Here is a 26,995-nt window from a genome sequence, read left to right on the forward strand (position 1 = left end):
CACACACACAAAACAGAAATGCATTTATTATGCCTGATGTAGTGAAAATTGTACTTCAGCCCAGGGTGATTTAACTAAACTCAAAACACATTGGCATACAGCTGGGTGGAGTCTTCTGCCGCAGATTTGTGTTGGTTATAAAGTGCTGAGTGCTTAATGGGACTTGGAGAGAGCTGTGGCTGTATGTGGAAAGGAAAAGGCAAAAGACCCTAAGTCAAGCCATCTCAAGCCAAGATTTGTCAGTCGACACACATACCTGACCTCCAGTTAGCTTGACTCAGGGCCCGCCATCATAGCATCGTTTTAATACATATTCTGAGGTGCTGAGGGTCAGGACTGCCACATGGAAATTTAAGAGAACGTCATTCAGACTATAACACGTCCCTTCTACTTCCTTGCTAGTTTTCAATGAGTATCAGAGGATGACGGGGCGAGACATTGAGAAGAGCATCTGCCGGGAGATGTCCGGGGACCTGGAGCAGGGCATGCTGGCTGTGGGTAGGTGTCTGGAGCTTGGTTTGCCTGCCTGCCTGCCTGCCCACCCACTGGGCAGTGTGGGCCCTAATCTGGGTGCTCAGTGTCCTGCGGTTGAAGGTGGTGTAGTGAGGAGAGTCTGACTTTGCTAATCTGGACCATCTGGCTGGTGGGAATCCGTGAGTCCCCGGCCTCTGGGATGGAGGGGGCTTATGTTTGCAGTGCAGCTCTGCAGAACGGAGCTCCAGTGTGGGCATCAGTGGGGGCCTGTCCAGCTGCTCTCCTGGAGGAAGGTGACTCACATCCTGCCAAGTTTCCTCTAAAAATACACCCCTGCAGGCAATTGTCAGCAGTCTGATGGAAACACATGGAAAGATGTTTTTACTTGCAACAGCAAAACAGGGCCCATTCTAGGGAATGCTGGCCGAGCTTCCAGCATGGGGAGTGCCTCTTACAGCACTGTGCCCTCTACAGCAGGTCTTGGAGGCTCCAGGAACCTCCCCCTAATGAGGAGTTGGGTTCTTGCCCTATAGTCCTGCTACCTCTCTTTATACTCACGGGGGGGGGGGGGGGGGGGGGGGCCCGTGATGGGACATCAGTTTGCCCATTTCCTTTAGTATGTTTTTCTTGGCTCTTTCTGACTAGAACAGGCAGTGGATCCTCATTTCCCCGCATGGCCTGAGAAAAACACCGCATTCTCTTGACCTCCCTTTTTCCACGAGGGTCTTTCTGTTTGACCCCTCATGCCTAGGCACCCATGAAGTTGGCACCTCTTCTCATTAAGCCCCCACCCCACCCTCTGCACAGTCCCAGTGGTTTTTGCTCAGTGATGCCAAGCAGTTGATAGTCCTACTTGTGTGAAGCCACATTCACGGGATCATTGCCAGCAGGAAGAGAAGTGGATGAGTGGTGTCAGATTTGATGTCCAGGTAGTGTGTGCCCCCCTGTATCCTGCAGCCCTTACGCTGTGTTTCTCTTGTAGTGAAATGCCTGAAGAACACCCCCGCCTTCTTTGCTGAAAGACTCAACAAGGCTATGCGGGTATGTAGCTCTTGTGTGCAGGGGGCCCTAATCCAAGACATCTTAAAACCCCCTGGGTCTAAGGGGTCCCAGCAGGCTGAGTGTAGAAGGTACGGAGGGATTGGGGCCTCCGGGAAGGTGGGAGGGTGAGAAGCCTCATGTGCATACTCCGTCTTCAGGGAGCAGGAACAAAAGACCGGACCCTGATCCGCATCATGGTGTCTCGCAGCGAGTTTGACCTCCTGGATATCCGAGCAGAGTATAAGCGGATGTACGGCAAGTCGCTGTACCACGACATCACGGTACGGGCTCAGGGCCAACGAGGCCCTTCCTGTCTCCTTCCCTTCTCCAGAACAGGCCTGGGTTTGGCCTAGTGGGCCTCTTCATTCCAGTCACCTCCAAACAGATCACAAGATCCTGAGGACAGGGCAGGTCACAATCCTGTGATGCAGGGCAGCTACTCATCAACCCTACAGTTCCCCAGAGTTTTCTTGAGTGAGAGCAGCAGAAAATATTAGATAGAAGGATTTAGAGTGTGGAGATAAACAGATAGACAATACAAGATAGCCTCGAGAGGGCCTGGAACCTATTCCAACGGGCCCTGACTGTCTCTGCCCTGTGATATTTATAGAAATGCCAAGGGGTGGAGCAAAAGACCTCCCCCCAGCACAGCCAAGTGCAGACCGTCTCAGACACATGCACTCAGGCCCGTGGTCCAATCATCCCCTCTATGCTGACCTGCTGAGTAAAGCCACGAGGAAACCTGAAAATGGGCTCCCACACTGTGACCCTACGTTCCCACCCTCTACGACCCCAGTACTTGATAACTGAACAGGGGTGTCTGTCCAATGGTATAGAGAAATCTGTCTTTCCATTATCATGTCCTTGACCTTCAGAGTCCCCACCACTCTGTGAAGATGTGATCCACCAAGGACAGACAGCTCATGTCCCAAGGGTCTGTGGAGCTCAGCTCTTGCTTACTGGATTCTGGCTTTTCCCCCCATTCACTTTACAGTGGAGACCACATAGGTAGCTCAGCCCTTGGGTCAGCCTGGGCGTCTGATCCTGGCTTTTCTACTTGGTTAATCTCATGACCCATGAGCATGGTCTGTAAACCTCCCAAGCAGTGGCCTCGCATCTCTAAGAATACTAGTTCCTCCACAGGTGTGGTGGCAGCAGTCTCCACAAACGCTGCAAGAAACACGGTGTGTCTGGGCTGGGTGGCAGAAGTTGACACTAAGTCCCCAGCACTTGATACTGTTGCGCTCCTCTTGAAGACTAGCTAATCTCCATTCCTGCGCTATGGAAATGAGAGTTTATCATTCCTGTCTGATTGGGGCTGAGTACTAGTAGGCTGTGATAGCTGAAGAAGCCACAGGCTTTTCCTTCAGAGAGTTCAGGGCGACAGAAAATGATCTGAAATCAGCTAAACTCGTAGAGAGCACTGTGGTGTTGGACAGAGATTGATCTGTGAGAAATGGGAGGCCGTAACAGTAATGGTGTCTTCCATGGGTGGTCGCAAGGACGAGGCATCCAAGGACAGCGTTGCTTTATAGTAGAAGCCCCGCATAAATGCTCTAGGCAGAGAGCAGTGCTGATGAGCCCTGGGTGGTGAGCCTTGGGCCCATGAAGACGTTGTTCTAGATACTTGTTGGACTTTGGTAATAGGCGATTGATACTGTGTATATGGCACATGTATGCATGTGGAAACCAGAGTCAACATGGAGTAGCATTCCTCAGGAGCTATCCCTGTTGATTTTTGAGAAAGTCTCCCTGGGACCCAAGGCTTGATGACTACTAGGCTAGAATGGCCTACCAGTCAGCCCCAGGGATCTGCCTGCCTCTACCTACCCAGTGCTGGGATTACAGACACATGCCCTTGCGCCTGGCTTTGGGCTTTTGTTTTACACAGACTCTGAGGCCCACTAAACAGCACGTGTTCAAGCAGTCGAGGTCTGCACCACATGCTCTGAATGGGACCTCTCCCTCAGACAGGCCCTCCTCTCCACAGGCCAGAGAGGAGGTGGCTTTGCCTCCCTTAACCTCAACTCTTGTTCTGCCACCAGGGAGACACTTCTGGGGACTATCGGAAGATTCTACTGAAGATCTGTGGTGGCAACGACTGAGCTGGAGGTCCTCACTTCTGCCCCCTGCTGGCACTGGCAGGGAAAGGCCCAAAGAGTGTCCTTGAGTTTTTCCTAATCTCTCCAGTATCCATCCCTAGGTGCACCATTTCTCCCCAGAACCATGGCCTCTTCCTTCTGGTCTCTCCTCAACCGCATATCATGCCGAAAGGGCCCAGCCGGGCCAGAGTTCTCAGGCAGCCGTCTCCTCGGCCCTCACAGCCGTTTGCTGTTCAGAATAGATGTTTTTGTCTCCTGGCTCCTGCAATCATTCCTCATTGCTTGTGGCTAAGACTCCTAGCTTTGTTATAAACATGTGATTTTGTATTTTTATTTGAAAACTTTTTTTTTTAACCATCATTGCAAGACAGATGCATATAAGTCTGTTTACTCTATGCATGTTTCTGAGGAGAGTGGGAAGTGGATGGGACACCCCATCCTTGCCAGATAAAAGGGAGGTCTTGTGAGGGTACAGTTGTGTCTGGTGAGAATGTGTCATGAGTTTTGTTTTTGCCAAACTCACTCCTTTTTTAGAAAAAGCCCCCAAAAAATCACTGGTTCCCTCTTCCATGCAAGAAGAAAGCCGGTTCCCTGCCAGGGACTGGGATCCTTGTAGTTCGGAATGTGCCTTAAACCTGAATGTCTGTAGCCAAAAGCTGTTTCCAAATTAAAATCAGCCAGCTCTGGAACATTCTGGAAATGTCTTTCTGGTGCCAGCTTGTTTTCTTCCGCTTTATGACTCAGAGATTCCAGCCCTGTTAGCCAGTAAAAATGGATGTGTTGAACTAGAAACATACGCTGTGGAAATCCCAGGCATAAGCTACCTGGCAGGGGTTGTGTCTGAAGGACTTGCAAAAGGTGCTCTCCATATCCACACAGGGCCCAGGCAGTGACATGGCACAGGTACCTGAGCCAGATGGAGGTGGTAGAGTTCTCTGACTGAGGTGGGAAGAATGGCCGGTCACCCTGGTCCTGGGAAGGGACAGAAAGGTGTTTATATGGTTTCTGGGGTGGTCTCAGGGAGACTAGTGATGAGGACAGGTCTACCCAGGGAGGTGCCCCAGCCTCAGTTACCTTGGAACCTGCCGTCAGAAGGGTCCTTGGCTCTGGCCCAGACCCTGCAGGCTCTCTGCTCCTTGGTGTTCAGAAAAGGGAACCAGCAGGGACAATTTCAAGGATTAATTGTCATGTCCAGGAGCACAGAGCTTCGCTTGCTGGCTGGAGACTCCCCCCACTTCCCCTGTGTTAGAAAGCTTAGGATAATGACACTCCAGAGAGACAAGTGTCTGTCCAGCCTCCTGGGCCCCGGCCACAACCCTGGAGAGGCCTCAACTGAGTAGCCAGCTGCTGGGGTCCTGATCCAACAGTGGGAGGAGAATGACACAAGGCGTGAAGTGTGTGTGTGAGCTCAACACCAGTGCTGGGAATCACATTAATACCCCAAATGTGCACACAATTGTGTCTGTGAGCTCACCACCAGTGCTGGGAATCACATTAATATTCCAAATGTGCACACAATTGTGTCTGTGAGCTCAACACCAGTGCTGGGAACCACATTAATCCCCCAAATGTGCACACAATTGTGTCTGTGAACTCACCACCAGTGCTGGGAATTACATTAATCACCCAAATGTGCACACAATTGTGTCTGTGAGCTCAACACCAGTGCTGGGAATCACATTAATCTCCCAAATGTGTACACAGTTGTGTCTGTGAGCTCAACACCAGTGCTGGGAATCACATTAATATCCCAAATGTGCACACAATTGTGTCTGTGAGCTCAACACCAGTGCTGGGAATCACATTAATCTCCGAAATGTGCACACAATTGTGTCTGTGAGCTCACCACCAGTGCTGGGAACCACATTAATCACCCAAATGTGCACACATCCCAAAGATCCATGAGCTGATGGGTGAACGAACTATGGCCTGTTGATACAATAGAACATTATTCAGCCATATGAAGGAATAACACGCTGCAACATGGATGGCCTTTCAGAACTTGTCCAGTGAGAACCTGATGCCATTCACAGAAGCTTCCCACAGTAAGTAGGCAAGTCCGGTAAGATGGTTTCTTGAGGGTTGGCTGTGGGGAGAGGGAAGGGAAGTGACTGCTGTGTAGGCTCAGAGTTCTTTTTTTTTTTTTTTTTTTTTTTTTTTTTTTTTTTAAAGATTTATTTATTTATTATGTATTCAACATTCTGCCTCCATGTAACCTTGCACGCCAGAAGAGAGCACCAGATCTCATTACAGATGGCTGTGAGCCACCATGTGGGTGCCGGGAATTGAACTCAGGACCTCTGTAAGAACAGCCAGTGTTCTTAACCTCTGAGCCATCTCTCCAGTCCCGGCTCAGAGTTCTTTTGGGGTGTTGAAAATGTCCTGGAATTAATGGTGAACACACTAGAAACCGCAGAATTTGTGCAGGTTAAAATGGTAAATTTTGCTGGGTGTACACCTTTAATCCCAGCTTGGTCTGCATGGTGAATCACACACATACACACACACCAGGAATTTTATGTAATGTGAACTTTGTTTACTGAAATAGAATTTTTTTTTTTTAAAAAAAAAGAGGCTGGAAGTATGTCTGGATTCTCAGCCATGGAACAGGATTCTTAATGGGCACACAACCTCTCACCACCAGGAAGGCAGGATAGGGAATCACATGAAGGCAGAGATTCTGATGTGGGGGTTGGCTGGATGGGACCCAGATGCCCATGTGTTTCTGGGTGGCACCGGCTGCTGTTTTTGTGGCCACAGTTTGAGTAGCAAGGCTGTATAAAGGGCCTTCTGTGTCCCGTTACCATTCTGGGCTTCGGGTGCCTCACTTTGTGTGAATCAGGTTCTGCCGTCTGTCCCTATAAAGTTGGAAGTGCGGGTGCACAGGTTACCCAGGTCTGTGGGCTAGTACAGCGTGTGGGGTTCAGGGCGTATGACAGGAGCTGGGGCTGAGGTTACAGAGGTCACCATTAACAAACACGGGGCCAGAGTAGTAGCTTTTATTTCACACGAACGTGGGGCAGGACGGCAAGGCCAGGCTTGGTTCTCAGATGGATGACTTCAGCTGCCAGGCTCCACTACCCCTGGTGTTCAGAAGTGATCTGCAAGAAAGGGGGTGTCCCGAGTGAGCAGCTGAAGGAGCCCCTTGTCCTGGCTGTGCCCAGCGACTTCCTCCCTCCAGCTTCCCAGTCCCTTGGGACAGCAGTACCGAAACCAGGACTCAAGAAAGGAGCTGGGGGGTGATCTGAGCATCACTAGGACTCCAGGGCCCAGAGTGCCAATGGGTGGTGAGAATCGATGGAGGAGCACAGACCGGAATACTTGAAGACTGATGTGCTACCAACTCCACCCTGGGACTGCACAGCACCTCACCCCCATCCCCCTGTGTGTTCTGGCTCCACCAGTGTGATGGAGCTGCCAGGGACCCTTGGTGACAGGCCCAGCAGGTGTTCCTCTTGCCGTCTGAGCCACTCACCACTTCCTAGCAGGTCCGGTTCGGGGCTGAAGGGCCCTGGGGGTAGATTGGAAGCCAGTTCCTCCAGCAGGCCCAGCAGACCTGTCACTTCGGTCTCCAGGTGCTCCACCGTCTTCTCCACCATCTGGAGCGGGAGGGCAGGGCCAAGTCAAGCACAGGAGTAGGGCCAACTTTAGCTTAGCTTAGTGATACCCTAAAGAAATTTCACTGAGCTCCAGCGTAATGCAGTGGAAAGAACTGGGTGCTGTGGAGTCCTGGCCCTCACTCAGTCTCTGCTCAGTTTCCCCAGCGACACCATCATAAGCTGCTTTAAGGATCCTCCTGTCTGGTACTCAAAGGTGCCAGGCTTGGCACGAGAACCCCTAAGCACCTTTTTCTTTGTTGGGGACTTGGCAGTAAAAGTGCACATTGCTTTTGTTGCACCGCCCCCTGGTGGCACCTTCCTTAAATGACAGGTTTGGGATTTTAATGTTTTGTTTCTGGGGATGGCTTAAAGTTAGGTTTTGCTTGGTTTGGTTTTTTCGTTTTTTTCAAGACAGGGTTTCTCTGTGTAGTTTGGTGCCTGTCCTGGATCTTGCTCCATAGACCAGGCTGGACTCGAACTCACAGAGATCCACCTGCCTCTGCCTTCCAAGTGCTGGGATTAAAGGCATGTACCACCACTGCCCAGCTTCACAACAGTTCTTTAATGCTTGGGGGTGGGGGTGGGGGTGGATATCAACTACATTACAGTAGCATTCAAATGTTAAAAACTATATATTATTTTGGTTGTTGATGTCTGTAAGCTCAAAAGCCCATAGACTGAGACAGGAAGATCACCATGAGTTCCAGGCCAGTTTAGGATACAGAGTATGATTTTTCTCTCCAATAATTATTTTGTCATTGTGAGAGTGAGCGAGCAGAAAGTCTTAGGAGCTGTCCCCTGTGTGTGGGGGAGCACACTCACACCGTGGTAACATGTGGAGATCAGTTCTTTTCCTTCCACTTGGAAAATTCTGGGGATTAGGCCAACGGTGGTGGCAGGAGGATCTCTGAGTTCAAGGCCAGCCTGGTCTACAGAGCCAGTTCCAGGACAGCCAGGGCTACACAGGGAAACTCTGTCTCAAAAAAACCAAAAAAGGAAAGAAAGAGAAAGACCTGGGGATCAGCCTCGGGTCATCAGGCTCGATGGCTGATGGCCGCCAGTACCTGGTAAGCTATCTCACAGGCCTCACCTTGCCTTTAAGGCAGGAGCTCTTCCTGGCAATGAACAGGTTAGGCTGACTGGCTAGCGAGCCCCAGGGGTCCTCCCATCTCTTCCTCTCTGGTGCTGGAATGCCACTTGAAAGACCCTAGCCCGCCGGGCGGTCGTGGCGCACGCCTTTAATCCCAGCACTCGGGAGGCAGAGCCAGGCGGATCTCTGTGAGTTCGAGGCCAGCCTGGGCTACCAAGTGAGTTCCAGGAAAGGTGCAAAGCTACACAGAGAAACCCTGTCTCGAAAAAAAAAAAAAAGAAAGACCCTAGCCCTTCAGGCTTACACCCCCAAGCCTCAGGAAGAGAGAAACTTCAAGCACCAGGAAATGAGAAACTAAAAATTTAGTTCCAAGGGCCACCTGACTCAGCCACTACTCAATCACCCCTGTAACAATATAACAATGTAAAAAGATTTCTGTTAAGAGATGTGCTCAGCTGTGACTGGGATAGTTGCAGGTGTTTCAGGAAGGACCACTGTGACCTTTGTGTAAGCTCCACTCCCGCCCTGATACCCCCATTGAGGTTTCAGGAAGAATGTGCATGCGGACGTGACTGTACCCACTCTGTGATCACCCTGTGATCAGGCCATGAAATTGTATGGGAATTGTAATCTTGTGGGTTTTGTGGGTTTTTCCCTTTAAAAGCCCTTATGGGGCTGCAGTAAGATGCGACTCTTACTTTTGGGAGCAGAGGAGCCCTTCTATATAGAAGCTAAATAAATCCTCGCGCTGTTGCATCAACTGGACTGGAGTCTGGGTTCTTGGAGCGCCCACTTGAGACCCTAAACTTTGGGGTCTAGCTTTTATTGTGGGTCCCAAGGATGGAACTTGGCTCCTCCTGGTTACATGGCAAGCGCTGTACAGACTGAATTAAGTTCTGATGTACTAGTATATGTACATATTAACTGAATTAAGTTCTGATGTACTAGTATATGTACATATTAACTCACTAAAGGACAGAATCTATCACCAGGCCATTGCTGCCATCCTCAGAATGAGGGAGTACAGAGGACATGCTGAAGCCGGGTGTGTGGGTCCACGCCTGTAGTCCTAGAGGCAGAGCCAGGAGGATTGCCATGAGTTTCAGGCCTGACTGGTTTAATAGTGAGTTCTAAACCAGCCATGGCTACATAGTGAGACCCTGTCTCACAAAAAAAATAAATAAATAAATAATAATGAAAAAAAAAAAAAGAGGCTGGCGAGGTGATAGAGGAGGTCAAGGCGCCTGCCACGAACTTTAACAACGTGAGTTAAATCCCTGGGACACGCATGGTGGAAGGAAAGGATTTAAAAGTTTCCAGCAATGAAGATAAAACTTTCCCCCACACAAATATATGAACCCAAAGTTATGGTTCATGGCTGTTTTACAAAATTTGATGGTTGAATTTCCACCTTCCCCGTCCTGGGAAAAAGCTCAATCTTGGTGTAAGTAACGCCTCCTGGGAGCTAGGGTATATAACACATTGCTCAGCTGAACATCCCTGCTAGAGCAGAGAGTATTTAACTTGGTGCCTGGGGAACAGGACTGTCCTGGGTTTCCTGACCATTGTACTCCACAAAGCCTCCAGCCTGGCAGATGGCCATGAAGCTTCACGGTGCCTTCCTCTCATACCCTTGTTACCTCTTCCATGATGTCCAATCGGCCTTGGACAGCCACATGTCTGTCACAGCCTGGGCTCCAAGCTAGATCTTCTCTGGAGGACTCAGCAGCTGTAGGGAAAACAGGTCTTGTCACTCTGAGGCCATTGGTCCCCTTGTGGCACTAGAGAGGCCTGTACAACACTAGGCTGGAGTGCTGTGGGTGCTGAAATCAGACAGAAGGACAGACACGCAGAGGATGAAGATGAGCCACCAGACCCAGGAGGGCTTCGTCAAGGAGGCAGTGTCTAGGCTGGGTAAAGTGGAGACAGGGAAGGTTTGGCTGCTTACAAAGACATGGAGAGACGTATATCTTCCTTGGACAAACCATCTAGGGAGCTGGAATGCCTGTGAAGAACCAGGTGGGTGGGAGATTCAACCAGAGAGGGGTCTTGGGATCAAAGCCAGGGGTAACACTTTGACCCAAGGCCTCCATGAACCTCCATGAATATTTGGAGGGGGTGTTTTGAATTTCCGATTAGAGAATGTGGAGGGATGTGACTGTGGAGGGAGGCGGTGGTGGCAGTAATCCATGTGAGAAGTAATGAGCCAGACAGTAGTAGACAGAATCCAGGGAGGAAACGGAGCGGCCTCGGCACCGGGAACCAGTGAGTCTGAGCAGCTGTGCCCTGTGTGGCGTGCTGAGGATGTCCTGATGATCTGTAGTGGCCTCATTTTGTACTCCAGGAAACGAATGCACAGAGGGGTGAGAGGTCGTGTCCAAAGCCACTGCTAGTGAGAGGATCAGAGGTTTAACCAGCTGCTATGGCTGTTCTTGGTTGTCTGTTCATCCCACCTGGCTACAATAAGACCACAACCACAATTTTTGAGCCAGATTTGAAGCAAGCTTTATTTAAATACTGGCCAAGACGATGGGCATTGGCCAGGCCCATACCTGGGATTCCCAGAGTGTGGCACCGAATTATGTTAGGTGCTTATAAAGGCAGAACCTACAAAGCTACATACTTCCTGTCTCTGTCCAATTGGGGGCAAGCATATATTCTGATGTACTTCCTGCCTATGCACCGCCCCACCTCATGTGTGGTCAAGCACATCCTGTGCAATCGGGCCAACCAACCTTGTCTACAAAAGTGAAAACGTGTGGCTTGCTATCTTACATGAACAACAGCCCTAGCATTCCAGGAAGTTATCTGTCCTTGGGCAAGTGGGGCTTACAAGTTAGAGGCATTCTTCTTTTATAGATCCCTTTTTTAGGTGGGCAGGGAACAGATTTTTCAAAACAAGGTTTCTCTGTGTAACAGCTCTGGCTATCCTGGAACTCACTTTGTAGACCAAGCTGGCCTTAAACTCACAGAGATTCACCTGCCTCTGTCTCCTGAGTGCTGGGATTAAAGGCATACACCACCATGCCCGGCTTTTATAGATCTCTTAAGCACAGTAATTTAAACTTAAAACATAACTTTAGCCCTTACATTCGGCTTGACTACATCTGGAATTATGTAAAACCCAAGCAGCTGGGCACACCTGTGAGGGATTTTTCTTAATTATTTGAATTAATTAATTTAGGGGGAGGGGGTTTGAGACAGTGTTTCTCTGTGTAGTCCTGGCTGTCCTGGCACTTGCTCTGTTGACCAGGCTGGCCTCAAACTCAGGGACGCACCTGCCTCTGCCTTCCAAATGCTGGGATTAAAGGCCTTCGATACCAACCACCAGCACCTGACTTAATTAATTATTAATCAGCATCTTTTGAGGGGGGAAGATCCACCTTTAATCTGGGCCCCACCTTCTGCTGGCAGCTTATATAAAGGACATGGAAGAAGGAAGCTTGCTCTCTTTACCTGCTTGCTCTCTACAGCTAGTCCATCCCTCCACTGGCATTAGAGACTACTTCTTTGGGATTCCAGCGTATACTGAAGACCAGCTGAGACACCCAGCCTCGTGGACCAAACACCTACTGAATTTTTGGACCTTCCATTGTCAGACTAGCTGGACCACAGCCTACAAGCCAGTCTAATAAATCCACTTCCTACATATCTGTGGATTCATTTAGCCAGGGTTCTCTAGAGGGACAGTCTTTCAATCAGTTCTGTCCTGACAGAACTCTGGGGGTCATAGGCTTAGTACCCAGAGCAGGATGTGGGAGAGCAGGGAGGGGATCTGTGGTTATAAGATGATGGGGACTGTTGGGAGGTGGGGCCTAGGGGGAGGCCATTAAGTCATTGGGGTGTGCCCTCTGAGGGCATTGTGGAACCTCGTTCTCTTGCTCCTTTTTTTTTTTTTTTCTTCCTGCCTGATAAGGTGAGTGGTTTTGCACCCACCATGATGTACTGCCTCAAGAGCAGCAGCCCAAAGCACTGCGGCCAGGTGACCATGGACTAAAACTTTTAGTCCATGAGACCAAATAAACCTTCTCTCTCTTTTAAGCAGATTGCTTCAGGTATTTTCTTATAGCAGTGGCAAGCTAACTAATAAAGAACCTTCTGTGTAGACAATGTGATTTCCCTTTACTGAACTTAGAAACCACTGTTCAAAAGACAATGGTGCTGCTACGGATTTGAAGAGGGGAAAAGGATGTTATAGTGATGTTGTGATTTGAAAGTGAAATGTCAGGGGCTGGAGATAGGGCTCAGTGGTTAAGAGCACTGGCTGTTCTTCCAGGGGACCTGGGTTCAATTTCTCAGCCACCATATGGTGGCTCACAACCATCCATAATGAGATCTGGTGCCCCCTTCTGGCCTGCAGGTAGACATACATGCAGAACATGGTATACATAATAAAGAAATAAATCACCTGGTGGTGGTGGTGGTGGTGGTGGTGATGGTGGTGGTGGTGGTGGTGGTACACGCCTTTAATCCCAGCACTCAGGAAGCAGAGCCAGGCGGATCTCTGTGAGTTCCAGGCCAGCCTAGTCTACAGAGCACCAAAACTACACAGAGAAACCCTGTCTCAAAAAAAAAAAAAAAGAAAAAGAAAAAAAAAAAAGAAAGAAAGAAAAAAGGGAAAAGAAACAAATCTTTAGAAAAGAAAAAGAAAGTGAAATGTCCACCATAGGTTTATGAATTTGTATACTTGGTCCCCTACCAATGGTGCTATTTTGGGAGGTTATGGAACCTTTAGGAGATGGAACCTTGCTGGAGGAAGTGTGTCACTAGTGGACTTTAAGGTGTATATATATATATTTCCTGTTCTCCCTCTCTGCTTCTGGACTGCCCGTGGGATAGGATGGGATGGCCTCATGCTCCTACACCATGCTTTCCCCAGCACGGTGGACTGTAACTCTCTGGAACTGTGAGCCAGAACACACCTTCCCCTAAGGATGTTTTGTCAGTGTTTTATCACAGCAACAGGAAAGCAACCAGGACGAGCGGTGTGCTGGTGATGATGTTTGTAGAAATGGGTCCTTGGGAGACCCGTCTTAGAATATTCCCTGCTAAAATGTTCGTTTTAGATTTACTTCCGGAGGAGCCGCATGAAGCATGAATGGGCATTCCCAGCAAAGATCCTGGGGGTGCATTCAACTATCCCCTCTACTTTTGTGTGCATAGCTTTATTTATTTTTCTTTTATGTGAGTGTTTTTGCCTGCACGTATGTCAGTGCACTATGTGCGTGCCGTGTCTGGGGAGGGTCAGAACAGGGCATCCAATCCTCTGGAACTGGAGTTACAGATAAGACAGTTGTGGGCCTCCTTGTGGGAGCTAGGAAATGACCCAGGTCATCTGGAAGAGCAGCAAGTGCTTTTAAAACTGCCGAACCATCTCTTGGACCCAGACACTTATTTTAAATTATGTGTATGTGTGTGTGCTGGGCATGTGCATGTGAGTGCAAGTGCCCACAGAAGCCAGAAGAGGGCGACAGATCCTTTGGAGCTGGAGTTACAGGTTACAGGCAGTTATCAGCCACCCAATGTGGGTGCTGAGGACTGAACTAAGGTCCTTCATAAGAGTAATACACACTCTTAACTGCTGAGCCATGTACCCTGCCCCTTAAGGTTTTTATAATGTAAGTCAGTTGCCTGGTGGGATTGTTAGCTAAAAGCAGAAGCCATGATGGGCTGAATGGGTAGATATAACACAGTGAGGAGGAGGAAGAGATCTTAGTCCAGACCTCCCTGCTGGAAGGCCATGCCCCATGATCTGAGATGGCCTTTGGGGGCTGGAGAGATAGCTCAGAGGCTAAGAGCACTGACTGTTCTTCCAGAGGTCCTGAGTTCAATTCCCAGCTACCACATGGTGGCTCACAACCATTTGTAATGAGATTTGGCGCCCTCTTCTGTATACATAATGAATAAATAAATCTTAGTAAAAAAAAAAAAAAAAAGAAAAAAAAAAAAAAGAGATGGCCTTTGAGAGACAGGAGAAGAGGTCCAGGCTAGCCTTAGTGAAGGAGATCCACATTTTGCTTCAGCTGAAGCTGGGGGCTCAGCAGCCTGGAGAGAGTTAGAAAAGGAAGGAAGAGCTCTTCTTACTCCAGGGTGGGCTGTCCTGGTGGGAGTCTGTGTACACACCCTCTCTGTATGTTCTGCCTAGGGGCCTTCAGCCAGGTTACTCTAGGAGCATCATTTGCTCTTGCCGGAATCCTTTACCCAGTGGAAGCTGGCAGCTGTGGGCATCTTGAGGAGCATGCATCTACTTCTCTCTCCTGGCCCCAGACACTGTTCTCCAGAATCTGTGATGAGGTCTAACTTGGCTTCAGAATCTCTCCGGGGGGGAAAGAGGCTGGGATGAGGTTGGTCCCCTCAGCACTAATCCCTCACATCTGGATGGAGCTGTGCTCTGAGCTCATCCAGGCCTCCTGGGAACTCATCTGACAGAAAGCTTGGAGCACAGCCCTAACAACTGTCCTGCGTGACTAGCTCCCTCCCTGCAGAGAACCTCAGCACAGCTCTGCTTGGACACACCCTGAAGACCCTTCTCAGCCAACACCCCCAGCCATTAACTTTCTGGCCTCCTCTATCATGCTGGGCGGGGTTGGCCTGAGGCTCTTGGTCCCAGACATAGCGGGAGTGGGAGTCTGTCAGTCTTTCAGAATTTGTCTGAGGCCTCAGAGGTCAGAGCTAGGCTGAGTGTGTGTGTGTGTGTGTGTGTGTGTGTGTGTGTGTGTGTGTGTGACAGAAACTGGGCTCTCTTTCCTTTCTCTCTCTCTCTGGCTGTCAGGAAACTCATCCAGTATGGGTGGAAAGGCCAGAGGACTGTTGTGTTATCTCACTGGACCTTGAGCCAAGGATGTGGATGCTCCCTTCCTCCCTCCCTCCCTCCCTCCCTCCCTCCCTCCCTTCCTCCCTCTGCTCTCCCTCCTCTGCCAATGGATTCCCTAGGGTACGGAGTTGTTTTCTTTGGCCTGGCTCCTGCTTGAAGCCTTGTCTGTACCCTGGATGGTGGCCATGGGTGAAGCAGGATCCTGTGGTGAGGGGAGCCCAGGGACCAGGAGAGGTGCTGGGCTGGCTGGCCTAACTAAAAGAGGCTTGGCCAACCAGTCTTGTCCTCTATACGGCCCCGCCCAGTCACAGCCCTTCCAAGGCAAACTGATGTACCCGGGACTCACACAGTGAGAAAGTACCCACACTCATCATCAAAGCCATAGTCTATTTTTACCAGCAACACTGGCCACTTGGGGTTAATGATATTTGACCACACTCAGTATAAGAGAATAATAAACTTCACCACATCCAGTACTTGTATAAATATTTGTGAAGCATTCAAAACCACCAGCGATTTTTGATTCTTAAAGAGAAGCAGAACCGTGTATTTCAAAAAGATTGTATGAGGAACTCTGCATGGAGCTGCTCTGACTGAAACAGGCCAAGGATCTCGGAGCCCTTTAAGACAAAGCTAGATTCCAAGAAAGTTTTGTTTTGTTTGTTTTTGCTTAAGGAGAGGCACACTCTATCTCCCTCGATTATTCTGAGACTTTCCAGAAGTGGACTGGGAGACTCCTGGGGCACTGGAAACTTACCCCTGTCTTTCCCACACTTTCCCTATGGGGCCGAGTTAGTGTTTTACTTAGGATGTAAGGGAAGCTGCTGTAATGAAGAGTGCCTGTCAATCACCACCTCCTGTCTATTTCTCCCTCCTGTGTCCCTTCAAAGCCAGACTGGCTGACAGTCAGGCTCGGCGGCAGCTCTGCTCCTGAGGCTAGACATGATCCCAGATTCCGTTTCGCTACCCTGTATTTTTTAAACCACTAATTAGAATAAACTAACCCTTCCCAAACCCCAGGATGCTGAGGCCTCAAACCCACCCAGGATAAACCTCGAGGCCCAGTCCACGGGATGCTCTCTGTCTCTCACTCAGCTTCCTCGGGTTGAGAAGAGATCGGTCTGTCCTGCCCTGTCTCCTTTGCAGGGCTGCTGTGATGTCACACCTGAAGATGCCTGTGAACCATAGGGCAGATGCCACACATGGGCTACGGTGGCTAGTCTTTGTCAACTTGATACAAACTACAGTCACAGGGGGAGAAGGAACCTCAGCTGAGGAACTGACCCTTTTGCTGCACACCGCAAAAATATATATGAAGTAGGAATTCGGCTGGTTATGACAAAGCTAGACCTGGAGGAATTAGGAACTCTTCCACAGGATGAGGCCAAGGCTCAAGGAGTCTTGGTGATATTGGCTTTTGATTATTAGCCGTTTCCTGCTATGACTTTCTCGTGTGCTATTGTAGCTTTTCCATCATTCATTGGGCACAATTTCCCCTTATGCAATTAAAGTATTTGTATAACTTTCTCCAACTGTGCTACAAAAGACACAGTCAAAATCCCTAATTTTAGGCCTTTCTGTAATTATCGTCATTAGCAGCATCCGGCCAGGACCATCCCGGGACGGACGGAAGTATCTTATCGAGATACCCCACAGATTCTCTAAGAACAGACTTAAGCATCCAGACTATCCATTTGAGAAGGCCTGGCGGATGTGCTAATTAAGCTTAACTTTCTCCTTTCCAAAGTCTTATCTCTAGTTTTAGATCCACCCTTAACAATGAACTCAGAACTAAAGGGTTTCTTCTTACGGTTACATCTAGCTGTGATGGAAGTTGCCTAGCCAAGTTGCCTAGCGACCGAGCACACTTTCCCCGCCCTGCCAGAAAACAGTGGGAGCAGAGATAGCTTGGAGAGATAAGGGCCAAAGGGATAAAAGGCGGTTTTATTTTCAGAGACAGGATGGAGAAGAAAAAGAGAATGGAAGAACTAGATGGGTAAGAACTGGAGGAGAACGAACTGAAATGGGAAGAACTAGATGGGGAAGAACTAGATTAGAGGAGAACTAGACTGGAGGACTAGAGGAGAGAACTGGAAAGACGAGATGGAAGATGAGGAAGAGCCAGGTGAGGGAGAACAAGATGAGGAAGAACAGATGAGAGAGAAGGAGATGGGAGAGGAGCTAAGATGGGAAAGAACTAGATGAAGGAAGAATTAAGGTAGAACTTAGAGGGGACAGCAGACAAATGTAGAGAGAAATCAGGCAAGAAAGGAGCTAGGCATGAAAGCAGAACTGAAGCTGTGTAGAGAGGGAACTGGCTCAGAAGAATGAAGCGAATGGACTAAAGAATTTCATGTTCGTACATTCACTTCTTACCATCTAAGATGAGATTATCAGCTGGCTGTAGATTCTTCCACGGACCCTGGGAGAGGGCTATTGAGGGGCTGGACCCCAATAGTCCCCGTTACCCTTTCGGATTAGCCTGTGGCAAGTCTAATTGGCATTTTCTTGATTAATGATGACATGGGAGGGCTTGGTCCTCCACAGACAGTGCCACCCCTGGGCTGGTGGTCCTGGGTTCTATAAGATGGCAGGCTGAGCAAGCCATGGAAAACAACGAGCCCGTAAGCAATGTCCCTCCATGGCCTCTGCTTCAGTTCCTGCCTCCAGGTTCCTGCCTTGAATTCCTGCCCTGACTTCCCTTAATGGACTGTAAGATGAGATAAACATTCTCCCCACCAATTGCTTTTGGTCACAGTGTTTATCACAGCAACAGAAAGCAAATTAGGCTGGGACACTGACCAGACAAGCAAATGTAGGCTCAGAATGATGGAGCAGGTATGTCCGGACCCCCTTCCCTTGCTCACCTCTCTCATGCGGAGTCTAGAGCTCAACCTAGATCACTGGATCAGGTTTCAGGAACAAATCCATGCAGGAAGTCAGAGGGTACCATGCTGCAGAAGGGCTTCTCCAACAGATACAGGGGCAGCCCTGACCTGACTGGATTATCTTCTGCAAGCTAATTCCATTTGTTGGATCCTGGCTTTTGCTGCTATTAGAATGGACACAGCCATACTCTGTCTTCTAAGTTACTATTGCTTTTTGTCCTTTTATCATGCCAAGGTTTTTGCTGGATGTATAATGTGGATAGGCATCAGTCATTTAATTCTAGCTTTTTTCCTTTTTTATCTTTGAGATTATAATATAATTACAACATTTCTCCCTCCTCTTTCCTCCCTCCAAACCCTCTTACATACCCCTCTTTGCTCTTTTTCAAATTTATGGCCTTTTTTCCCATTAATTTTTATTGTATGCATGTACTTACATATTCCTAAATACAACCTGCTCAATCTGTATAACGTTACTTTTATGTATGTTTTCAGGGCTGACCATTTGGTACTAAATAAAGTCACTCCTTTTCTTTTGTTTCTTAATCCTCTGGCACCACAGCCTTCCAAGTGCTGCATTATATACTCCTCCACCTTAAAAAAGCAATGTTTTTTGCTTTGTTTTATTGTATTTTTTACTATGGGGCATTCCTGTAATCCCAGCACCTGAGAGACTGAGGCAGAAGAATTGTCAAGTGCGAGGCTGGCTGGGCTACACAGTAAGAATTTGTCTCAAAAACAAAACAAACCCCCTATTATTATTATTATTATTATTATTATTATTATTATTATTATTATTTTACAAACTCAAAAGTTTAAGTGACATATAAAAGATTACACAGCAGAAAGAAAGTGCCAGCAACAAGACTGGAATCCAACCCCCTGACACCATCTGTCCCTGTTGGTGGTGGAGCTGTGTAAAGTAAATTCTTCCACCTTGGGGCTCCCCGCTGTCTCCCCTTGTAAGAAATAAATAATTATGTCTCATTTTCAGAGCATTTAAAATTCAATGATGGCGCACACCTTCAATCCCAGCACTCGAGAGGCAGAGGCATGCGGACATCTGAGTTCAAGGCCAGCCTGGTCTACATAGTGGGTTCTAGACCAGCCGGGGCTACATCATAAGTCTCTCCCTGTCTCTCTGTCTCTCTCTTACACACATGCATGCAGGCCCCATCTTCCCCAGCTAGCAGCTGGCGCCTGCTCCCTGGAAGCTTTTTAGTTTATCTTAGACTTGAAAACTTATGGAGAGTACGCTACGTGACTGGGTCCCCTTATCAGAAAAGGAGGGCATCTTGAACTTCAGCTCCATCTTTGGACACCAGATAAGGCTTTGCATCCTGAACAAATAGATTAGGGAACCTGGAGAGGTGGTGATAGTAGACACCAAGAAGATTGTACTTCCCTAAACTTAGCTGATGAAGAATTTAATGGGGCAGGGAAATGTGATTAGGGATATAAGAAACGCAATTCTGTGCCAAATTGGTGTGCCAGCCATTTTTGTCTTTTCTGTAGGCTGATGCCTGACTTTGCAATGTCAAATCTACCTCGATGTTGCTGCTCTGAGTCCCCAGTGCTCTTTTATTTATTTGTTTGTTTGTTTTAAATGTGAATGGGTGTTTTGCACATGCATGCCTGGTGCCCTTGAAGGCAAGAAGAAGGCATCAGGTCCTCTGGAACTGGAGTTACAGGTGGTTGTCACCCACTACATGGATACTGGAGACTGAACCTGGGGCTTCATGAAGGTTAGGCAAGCACTCTACCAACTGAGCCACACTCCCCTCTCCAGTACTCTTATCATGAAGTGAGGGTCACTTTTTCTTACACCATCTGTAAAATGGGGGGAACTACAAAGGTGTGAGGCACAGGATACCTTTCTGTCTCTATCCTCCCATGTTGGCTTGGTCCAAAGATGTGGGTGAGGATGGTTATACTTGCTTACAAGAGGAGATGCAGGGGGCTAGAGAGATGGCTCAGCAGTTAAGAGCACTGACTGCTCTTCCAGAGGACCTGGGTTCAGTTCCCACACCCATATGGTGGCTCACAACCATCTGTGATTCCAGTTCTAGAGTATCTTCTTCTGGCCTCTGTAGGTCCTGGGCATGTTTGCTCACAGACATACATTCAGACAAAACTCCCATATACATCAAATAAAATTTAAAAATAAAAAAACGAGAAGGCTCAGCAGCTTATTGCTCTTCTGGAGGACCCAGCAATGGCCTGAAACTCCAGTTCTAGGAGATACTATGCCCTCTGGCATCTGGGGGCACCTGCCTGAATATGGCACACATAAATCACATAGGCACACACACACACACACACACACACACACACACACACACACACACATATATATATATATATATATATATATATATATATGTTTTTTTGAGACAGGGTTTCTCTGTGCAGCTTTGCACCTTTCCTGGAACTCGCTTTGTGGACCAGGCTGGCCTCGAACTCACAGAGATCCTCCTGCCTCTGCCTCCTGAGTGCTGGGATTAAAGGCGTGTGCCACCACAGCCAGGCACATACAATATTTTAAATTATAAATAATAAAAGAGCTGGGTGGTGGAGGTGTGCACCTTTGACCCCAGCACTTGGGAGGCAGAGGCAGACAGATTTCTGTGAGTTCGAGGCCAGCCTGGTCTAAAGTGTGAGATCCAAGACAGCCAAGGCTACACAGCGAAACCCTGTCTCATAAAACCAAAGTAAATAAATAAATGAGAAGACACTGAGGATTCTTCTGACAGTGCGAACAGGAACCCAGCTGAGGTTGGCCTCTGAAAAGGTCTCTAAGGGAGCTGGTAAGATGTCATTGGATACCAATTACACAGCAGCACAAGCCTGCAGACCTGAATTCTATCCCAGAACCCACACAAAGGTGGAAAGAGACAACCAACTCCACACATTTGTCCTCTGACCTCCTCACTTGCCCTGTGGCGTGCAACCCCACATGTACAATAACAACTAATTAATTAATTAAAGGTCTCTATAATAACACAAACCAGTTTTCTTCCCGCGATATGTAAAGAGATTTTATAGAATAATATGAGAAAATCCCAACAAAACAATTGAGGAAGTCTTAAATAGTTTGCAAGAATTATAAATGACCACTATGCCTTTGAAGAAAAAAAGTCTATCCTTGGCAGGAATCAAAGACACTCAATTAAAATAATAAAGATGGGCTGGGGATGTAGCTCAGTTGGTAGAATGCTTGCCTTGCATGTTTGAGGCCCTAGGTTTGATCCTCAGCACAGCACAAAAACAGAAATGGTGGTATATATCTCTAATCCTAGGAAGGTGGAGGTAGGAGGATCAGAAGTTCAAAGTCATCCTTGTCTACACAGTAAGTTCAACACCAGCTTGAGCTACAAGAGATTTTGTCTTTTAAAAATATATTAAAAATAACGGGGTGTGGTAGTGTATGCTTTTAGTCCTGGTACTTGGGAAGCAGAGGCAGGCAGAGCTCTGTGAGTTCCAGGCCAGCCTGGTCTACAGAGTGAGTTCATGGACAGCTACCAGGGCTACCCAGAGAAACCCTGTCTCCAAAACTATAATTTAGAAAATATTTTTTCCAAAGGAAAATCTAACTGGAATTAGATCAATTGTCTTTCTATAGCCATTAATTTTATAGATGATACAGGAAGAGAGGAACACTGAATCACTGAATGGCACCCAGGGAATTCAATAAGCAAAATCTAAAGGAGCCAAACTTTTTTCAACAACTGATTTCAAGAAAAAAACGAAGGGAGGGATGGAGAGAGAAGGTTACACATTTGAAGGAACAGCAGGTATATCAACTAAATTCAACCAGCCAGGTAACCTTTGCTTGGATCAAACAAATTAAATGTAAAAACAAAACAAAACAAACAAAAAACAAGTCATGATCAAGGACACTTGAACATGATAAATGCTTCAATAACAAAGAATTATTATGCCGGGCAGCGGTGGTGCACGCCTTTAATCCCAGCACTCGGGAGACAGAGCCAGGTGGATCTCTGTGAGTTCGAGGTCAGCCTGGTCTGCAGAGCGAGATCCAGGACAGGCACCAAAACTACACGGAGAAACCCTGTCTCGAAAAAAAAAAAAAAAAAAAAAAAACCACCATGCACAAAACTCAAGTCCAAGTGGATCAAGGACCTCAACATAAATCCAGTTACACTGAACTTGATAGAAGAGAAAGTAGGAAGTAGTCTTGAACGCATTGGCACCGGAGATCACATCCTAAATATAACACCAGTAGCACAGACACTGAGAGAAACAATCAATCAATGGGACCTCTTGAAATTGAGAAGCTTTTGTAGGGCAAAAGACACAGTCAATAAGACAAAAAGACAGCCTACAGAGTAGAAGATCTTCACCAGCCCCACATCTGACAGAGGACTGATCTCCAAAGTATATAAAGAACTCAAGAAACTAGACATCAAAATACTGAACAATCCAATTAAAAAATGGGCTAAAGAGCTAAACAGAGAATTTTCAAAAGAAGAATCTCAAATGGCTGAAAAACATTTAAGGAAATGCTCAGCATCCTTAGTCATCAGAGAAATGCAAATCAAAATGACTCTGAGATACCACCTTATACCTGTCAGAATGGCCATGATCAAAAGCACTAATGACAGTCTATGTAGGGGAGGATGCGGAGCAAAGGGAACACTCCTCCACTGTTGGTGGGAGTGCAAACTTGTACAACCACTTTGGAAATCAGTATGGTGGTTTCTCAGAAAATTGAGAATCGATCTACCTCAAGAACCAGCTATGCCACTCTTGGGCATATACCCAAGGAATGCTCAATCATACCACAAAGATACATGCTCGACTATGTTCATAGCAGCATTATTTGTAATAGTCAGAACCTGGAAACAACCTAGATGCCCGTCAAGTGAAGAATGGATGAACAAAATGTGGTACATATACACAATGGAGTACTACTCAGCAGAGAAAAACAACGTCATCATGAGGTTTGCAGGCAAATGGATGAAACTAGAAAATATCATCCTGAGTGAGGTAACCCAGACTCAGAAGGACAAACATGGTATGGACTCATTCATAAGTGGATACTAAACATAAATCAAAGGAAAATCAGACTGTAACCCACAGATCCAGGGAGGCTACCTAGCAGGGGGAATCCTAGGATGACTGTGGCTTATAATAAGTTTTGGTTTTAGCCGGGCGGCGGTGGCGCACGCCTTTAATCCCAGCACTCGGGAGGCAGAGCCAGGCGGATCTCTGTGAATTCAAGGTCAGCCTGGACTACCAAGTGAGTTCCAGGAAAGGCGCAAAAGCTACACAGAGAAACCCTGTCTCGAAAAACCAAAAAAAAAAATAAAATAAAATAAAAAAAAAATAAGTTTTGGTTTTGCCCAATCACTGGGCAAGCTTTAGTGAACCATTTCACTACTAGGATAAGATTTGTACTGTACCAAGCTGATGAAAGAAAATGCTGGCTGTGGGGTTGGGGATTTAGCTCAGTGGTAGAGCGCTTGCCTAGCAAGCACAAGGCCCTGGGTTCGGTCCTCAGCTCCGAGGGGAAAAAAGAAAAAGAAAGAAAGAAAATGCTGGCTATACTTTCAGGAGGGGAGGCTAAAATCATTTTAGAATATGGACTAGCCTATAGAAAAATGTCTGCTGTAAATCAAACAGTGAAGGGGAAGATGAATAGGAATCTCGCTTACACAACTTAAGTAAAACCAAGCTCTCTGAACAGATGAAGATAGGTTTCTTCTGTATCCCAGAATCTAATTAATATTTATATGTATAATTCAGCTATCATTTGGCTTAAAAGGGTTTATTGGGAAACGTTATCATTTGTACTAATTTCTACAGAGAAAATATTTTACTGTTTAAAATAATCCTGGACTTTTAAATTATAACCTGTTTTTATGTTCAGGCTATCTGTATATTATTTCTCCTGCAGTTGTACATAAAATGTTTTTACATTAAAAAAAGGACAAAAACTATAGAATTATATTACATGAAATATATAGAATATACAAATTCATAGAGACAGAAAGATTAGACGTTATCTCAAGATAGAGAAGAAAGGAATATAGAGCAATGATTTCCTAAGTACAGAATCTCTGTTTTGTGTGATGGAAAAACCCCACAAATGGACAGGAGTATCAGGACATAATACCATGAATGTAATAAATCAATACAATTAATGTATTTAATGAATATCATAAATATAATTATGGAATGAATAATGCAAATGTAATCAATAAATACCACAAATGTAATTAATATCATGAGTGTAATTAATGAATATCATGAGTGTAACTAAAAATAAATAAATAAGTTAAAAAAGAAAAACAAAAAAAGAATTATTACTATTATTAATTGTGGCATTGCAGTTCTGTTTATAGATAAAATATAAGATGCTGGGCCCCATACTTTAATTGCAGAACTGAGAGATGCTTCAGCAGTTAAGAGTACTTGCTGCTCATGCCGGGCGGTGGTGGCGCACGCCTTTAATCCCAGCACTCGGGAGGCAGAGCCAGGCGGATCTCTGTGAGTTCGAGGCCAGCCTGGACTACCAAGTGAGTCCCAGGAAAGGCACAAAGCTACATAGAGAAACCCTGTCTCGAAAAACCAAAAAAAAAAAAAAAAAAAAAAAAGAGTACTTGCTGCTCTTGCAGAGAATCTGAGTTTATTTCCCAGCACCCACAGGGTGGTTCACAACCACCTGTAACTCTAGTTCCAGGGGATCTAACACCCTCTTCAGACTTCCACAGGTTGGAGCACAAATGTGGTGCACGTACATAATCTTAGACAGGCACACATAAAATAAATGTTTTAAAAGGGGGAACTAACTAGCTCAGTGGGCCACATACAAAAAGAAAACATGGGCTGGGCAGTGGTTGCGCATGCCTTTAATCCCAGCACTCGGGAGGCAGAGCCAGGTGGATCTCTGTGAGTTCGAGGCCAGCCTGGTCTACAGAGCGAGATCCAAGACAGGCACCAAAAGTACACAGAGAAACCCTGTCTCGAAAAACAAAAACAAACAAAACATGGAAATGGGAGAGGGCTTGCTCAGAAGAAAATTTCAGTGAGGGGAGGGGAAGGGGGATTGGGGGAGGGGTGTGACAACGACAAAATTTGTCATATGTATGAAATTGTCAAACAACAAAAACTTAACAAATAAATACAGTGCTTGGACTTTCTTTTAAAATAACCCAAGGATGACAGCAGAGGCGAGATTGCTTAATTAATAATTATAGTATAATTATATTATAATAATCTATGTATGCAGTCATCTTAAATTCTATTTTTTTAATCCAAACATTTTCATAATCAAAAGTCATAGAAAAACTGTACCCCATAGTATGTCCAATATAGGTGTTGAAAATATCTTCCGAAAGTTAAGTGATGGGATTGTGTCTGAAGTCTGTAAGGTTAGAAGTGAAAACTTCTCAGCTACATGGGTACATCTATACTTTCCTCTTAACCTGTCTGTTGCAATGAACGTGCGCATCAGAAAGGAAAGCAATGTTTAAAACGGGTTGTGGCTCAAAGGGGCAAGAAAAGTGATCCGTAGCAGGGATAGCTCCTTCCTCTGGGAGGCACCAGGGGAGCCCTGGTCCCCATCTCTGCCACCCATGTAGAGCTGACAGGAGCATCTAAGAGGCTGTGCCTTGTGAGCTGACTCTGAGCTACACAGAGTGCCAGTCACTCCTTAACCGATGGGGAAACTGAGGCTAGATGGGTTGATGGTCTGAGAGAACTAGTGTTGTATGCTCACTGGTGGGCACGTCCTTTCTTACTTTCCCCGAAGTCAGCCTGTGAAACGGAAAGCGATTCACCCCTAGGAACTCCCTTTAACGATCTGAGTTACTGTCCCTTCTCTTCGTGGGCCTCGAAACACAGCCAGAGCCTCGGTCCTTAGTGCCAGACTTTTCTGCATGGCTGGAGCAAGAACCCAGGAGAGCCAGAGGCCTGGGGTTTGGTGCTGGGTCTGCCTTGGCACTATGAGGCCCGAGCTCATCCTCGCCTAGACAGCTAGGATGAGCCACAGCTCTTGGACGGTTCTGGGAACCTGGAAGATGGCCTCCTCACCTCACTACAGAGCCCCCGGGCCTCCAGGCAGGTGAGACGGTACCTTTTTTCCATCTGTCTTCTCAACGGTGGTGCTGGCCCCGCCTGGGTCACTGACCCTTTCAGGCCCCCTTTCCATCACAACGCCCTTTGCAGCCCTTCCCTGGATGCCCTGGCCCCAGGGCGGCCACACCCTGCAACCGGACCTCCGCCCTGGCCGACCGCGCGCTCCTAGGCATCCGGTTGCCACATTCCTTTCCCCAGATCTTTCTTCCCCGTTTCTTCCTGCATTCCCATTTCTTTCCTTCTTGTTTGCGCTTTTCTCAAACTCCCGTCTCTAGCCCTCCTCGTCCGCATGCGTTTATCTTCAAAGCCTCCCCTCTCTTCTTATGTATCTCGTTCCTTCATCTCTTCCCTTTCCTGTCCCGGTGTTTCTGTTTTCTGTCACCGTCACCTTTCCCTCCCTCCACCTCTCCCGGTAGCTCTGTCTCCGGGTCCTCTCTTACTCCTACCTCGCTGTCCGGGGGTGTCCCTGGGTCCCCGACCCCACTCGCCCGCCCCGACGCGGAGCAGGGCGAGCCCGGCCATCGCACAGAGCAGCGGCTGCATGGGACCGACGAGCCACCACCGAATGCAGCTGTCGGTCCGTAGCCACCTCCCCGGGATCGCGCCCGCCCGGCCCGAGGAAATGCAGTCCGAGCCAAAATTCCTGGGCGGCTCCGGGTTTCTGGTTCCAGAGAACCCGCCCCCTCCAGAAGCCCCACCGTGAAAAGGCACAGCCCGGAATCCCATCCCCAAGGCCACCTCTCCACCAGAGCATCCTGTCCAGCCACCGACCCCAACCTCGGTCTTGGGACCCCCGGGAGAGAAGTGGGGGAGGAGGATACAGGCGCTACTTCTTGGGTCACTACTCTTTATGAGCCCATTTCACAGCCTGCCAGACTGAGCCC

At 47.5% G+C, this 26,995-nt stretch overlaps 2 protein-coding genes across 4 annotated transcripts in view; one reads left to right on the top strand and one right to left on the bottom strand.

Moving 5' to 3' along the window:
* Positions 1-4,321, top strand: part of Anxa11 (annexin A11) — a 46,006-nt gene extending 41,685 nt beyond the window's left edge. For all 3 annotated transcript variants that reach the window (XM_059273887.1, XM_059273888.1, XM_059273889.1), the window contains exons 12-15: positions 403-498; positions 1,457-1,515; positions 1,674-1,796; positions 3,561-4,321. In XM_059273887.1, the coding sequence (XP_059129870.1) occupies positions 403-498; positions 1,457-1,515; positions 1,674-1,796; positions 3,561-3,620 (338 nt within the window). In that variant the 3' untranslated portion in view covers positions 3,621-4,321. The remainder of the gene's footprint in view (positions 1-402; positions 499-1,456; positions 1,516-1,673; positions 1,797-3,560) is intronic.
* A 1,862-nt stretch (positions 4,322-6,183) lies between these two features.
* On the bottom strand, positions 6,184-26,665 carry Plac9 (placenta associated 9). Its single transcript, XM_059273890.1, has 4 exons — positions 26,558-26,665; positions 9,947-10,035; positions 7,093-7,216; positions 6,184-6,718 (listed from the first exon to the last, which is right to left on the bottom strand). Exons 1-4 carry the CDS (start codon positions 26,652-26,654, stop codon positions 6,708-6,710), a joined length of 321 nt encoding a protein of 106 aa, XP_059129873.1. The 5' UTR covers positions 26,655-26,665; the 3' UTR covers positions 6,184-6,707.
* Between the last annotated feature and the right edge of the window lie 330 nt (positions 26,666-26,995).

This window comes from Peromyscus eremicus, chromosome 9 (assembly GCF_949786415.1).
Source record: "Peromyscus eremicus chromosome 9, PerEre_H2_v1, whole genome shotgun sequence".
Classification (NCBI taxonomy): domain Eukaryota; kingdom Metazoa; phylum Chordata; class Mammalia; order Rodentia; family Cricetidae; genus Peromyscus; species Peromyscus eremicus.

What these genes read in the sequence shown, in the direction of transcription:
- Plac9 (XM_059273890.1), bottom strand. Translation starts at nt 26,654, where the DNA reads ATGCAGCCGCTGCTCTGTGCGATGGCCGGGCTCGCCCTGCTCCGCGTC. An exon ending in GGACACCCCCGGACAGCGAG is followed by an intron (nt 10,036 to 26,557) that starts GTAGGAGTAAGA and finishes TTTTCCCTACAG; the next exon opens with CTGCTGAGTCCTCCAGAGAA. An exon ending in GATTGGACATCATGGAAGAG is followed by an intron (nt 7,217 to 9,946) that starts GTAACAAGGGTA and finishes CTCCCGCTCCAG; the next exon opens with ATGGTGGAGAAGACGGTGGA.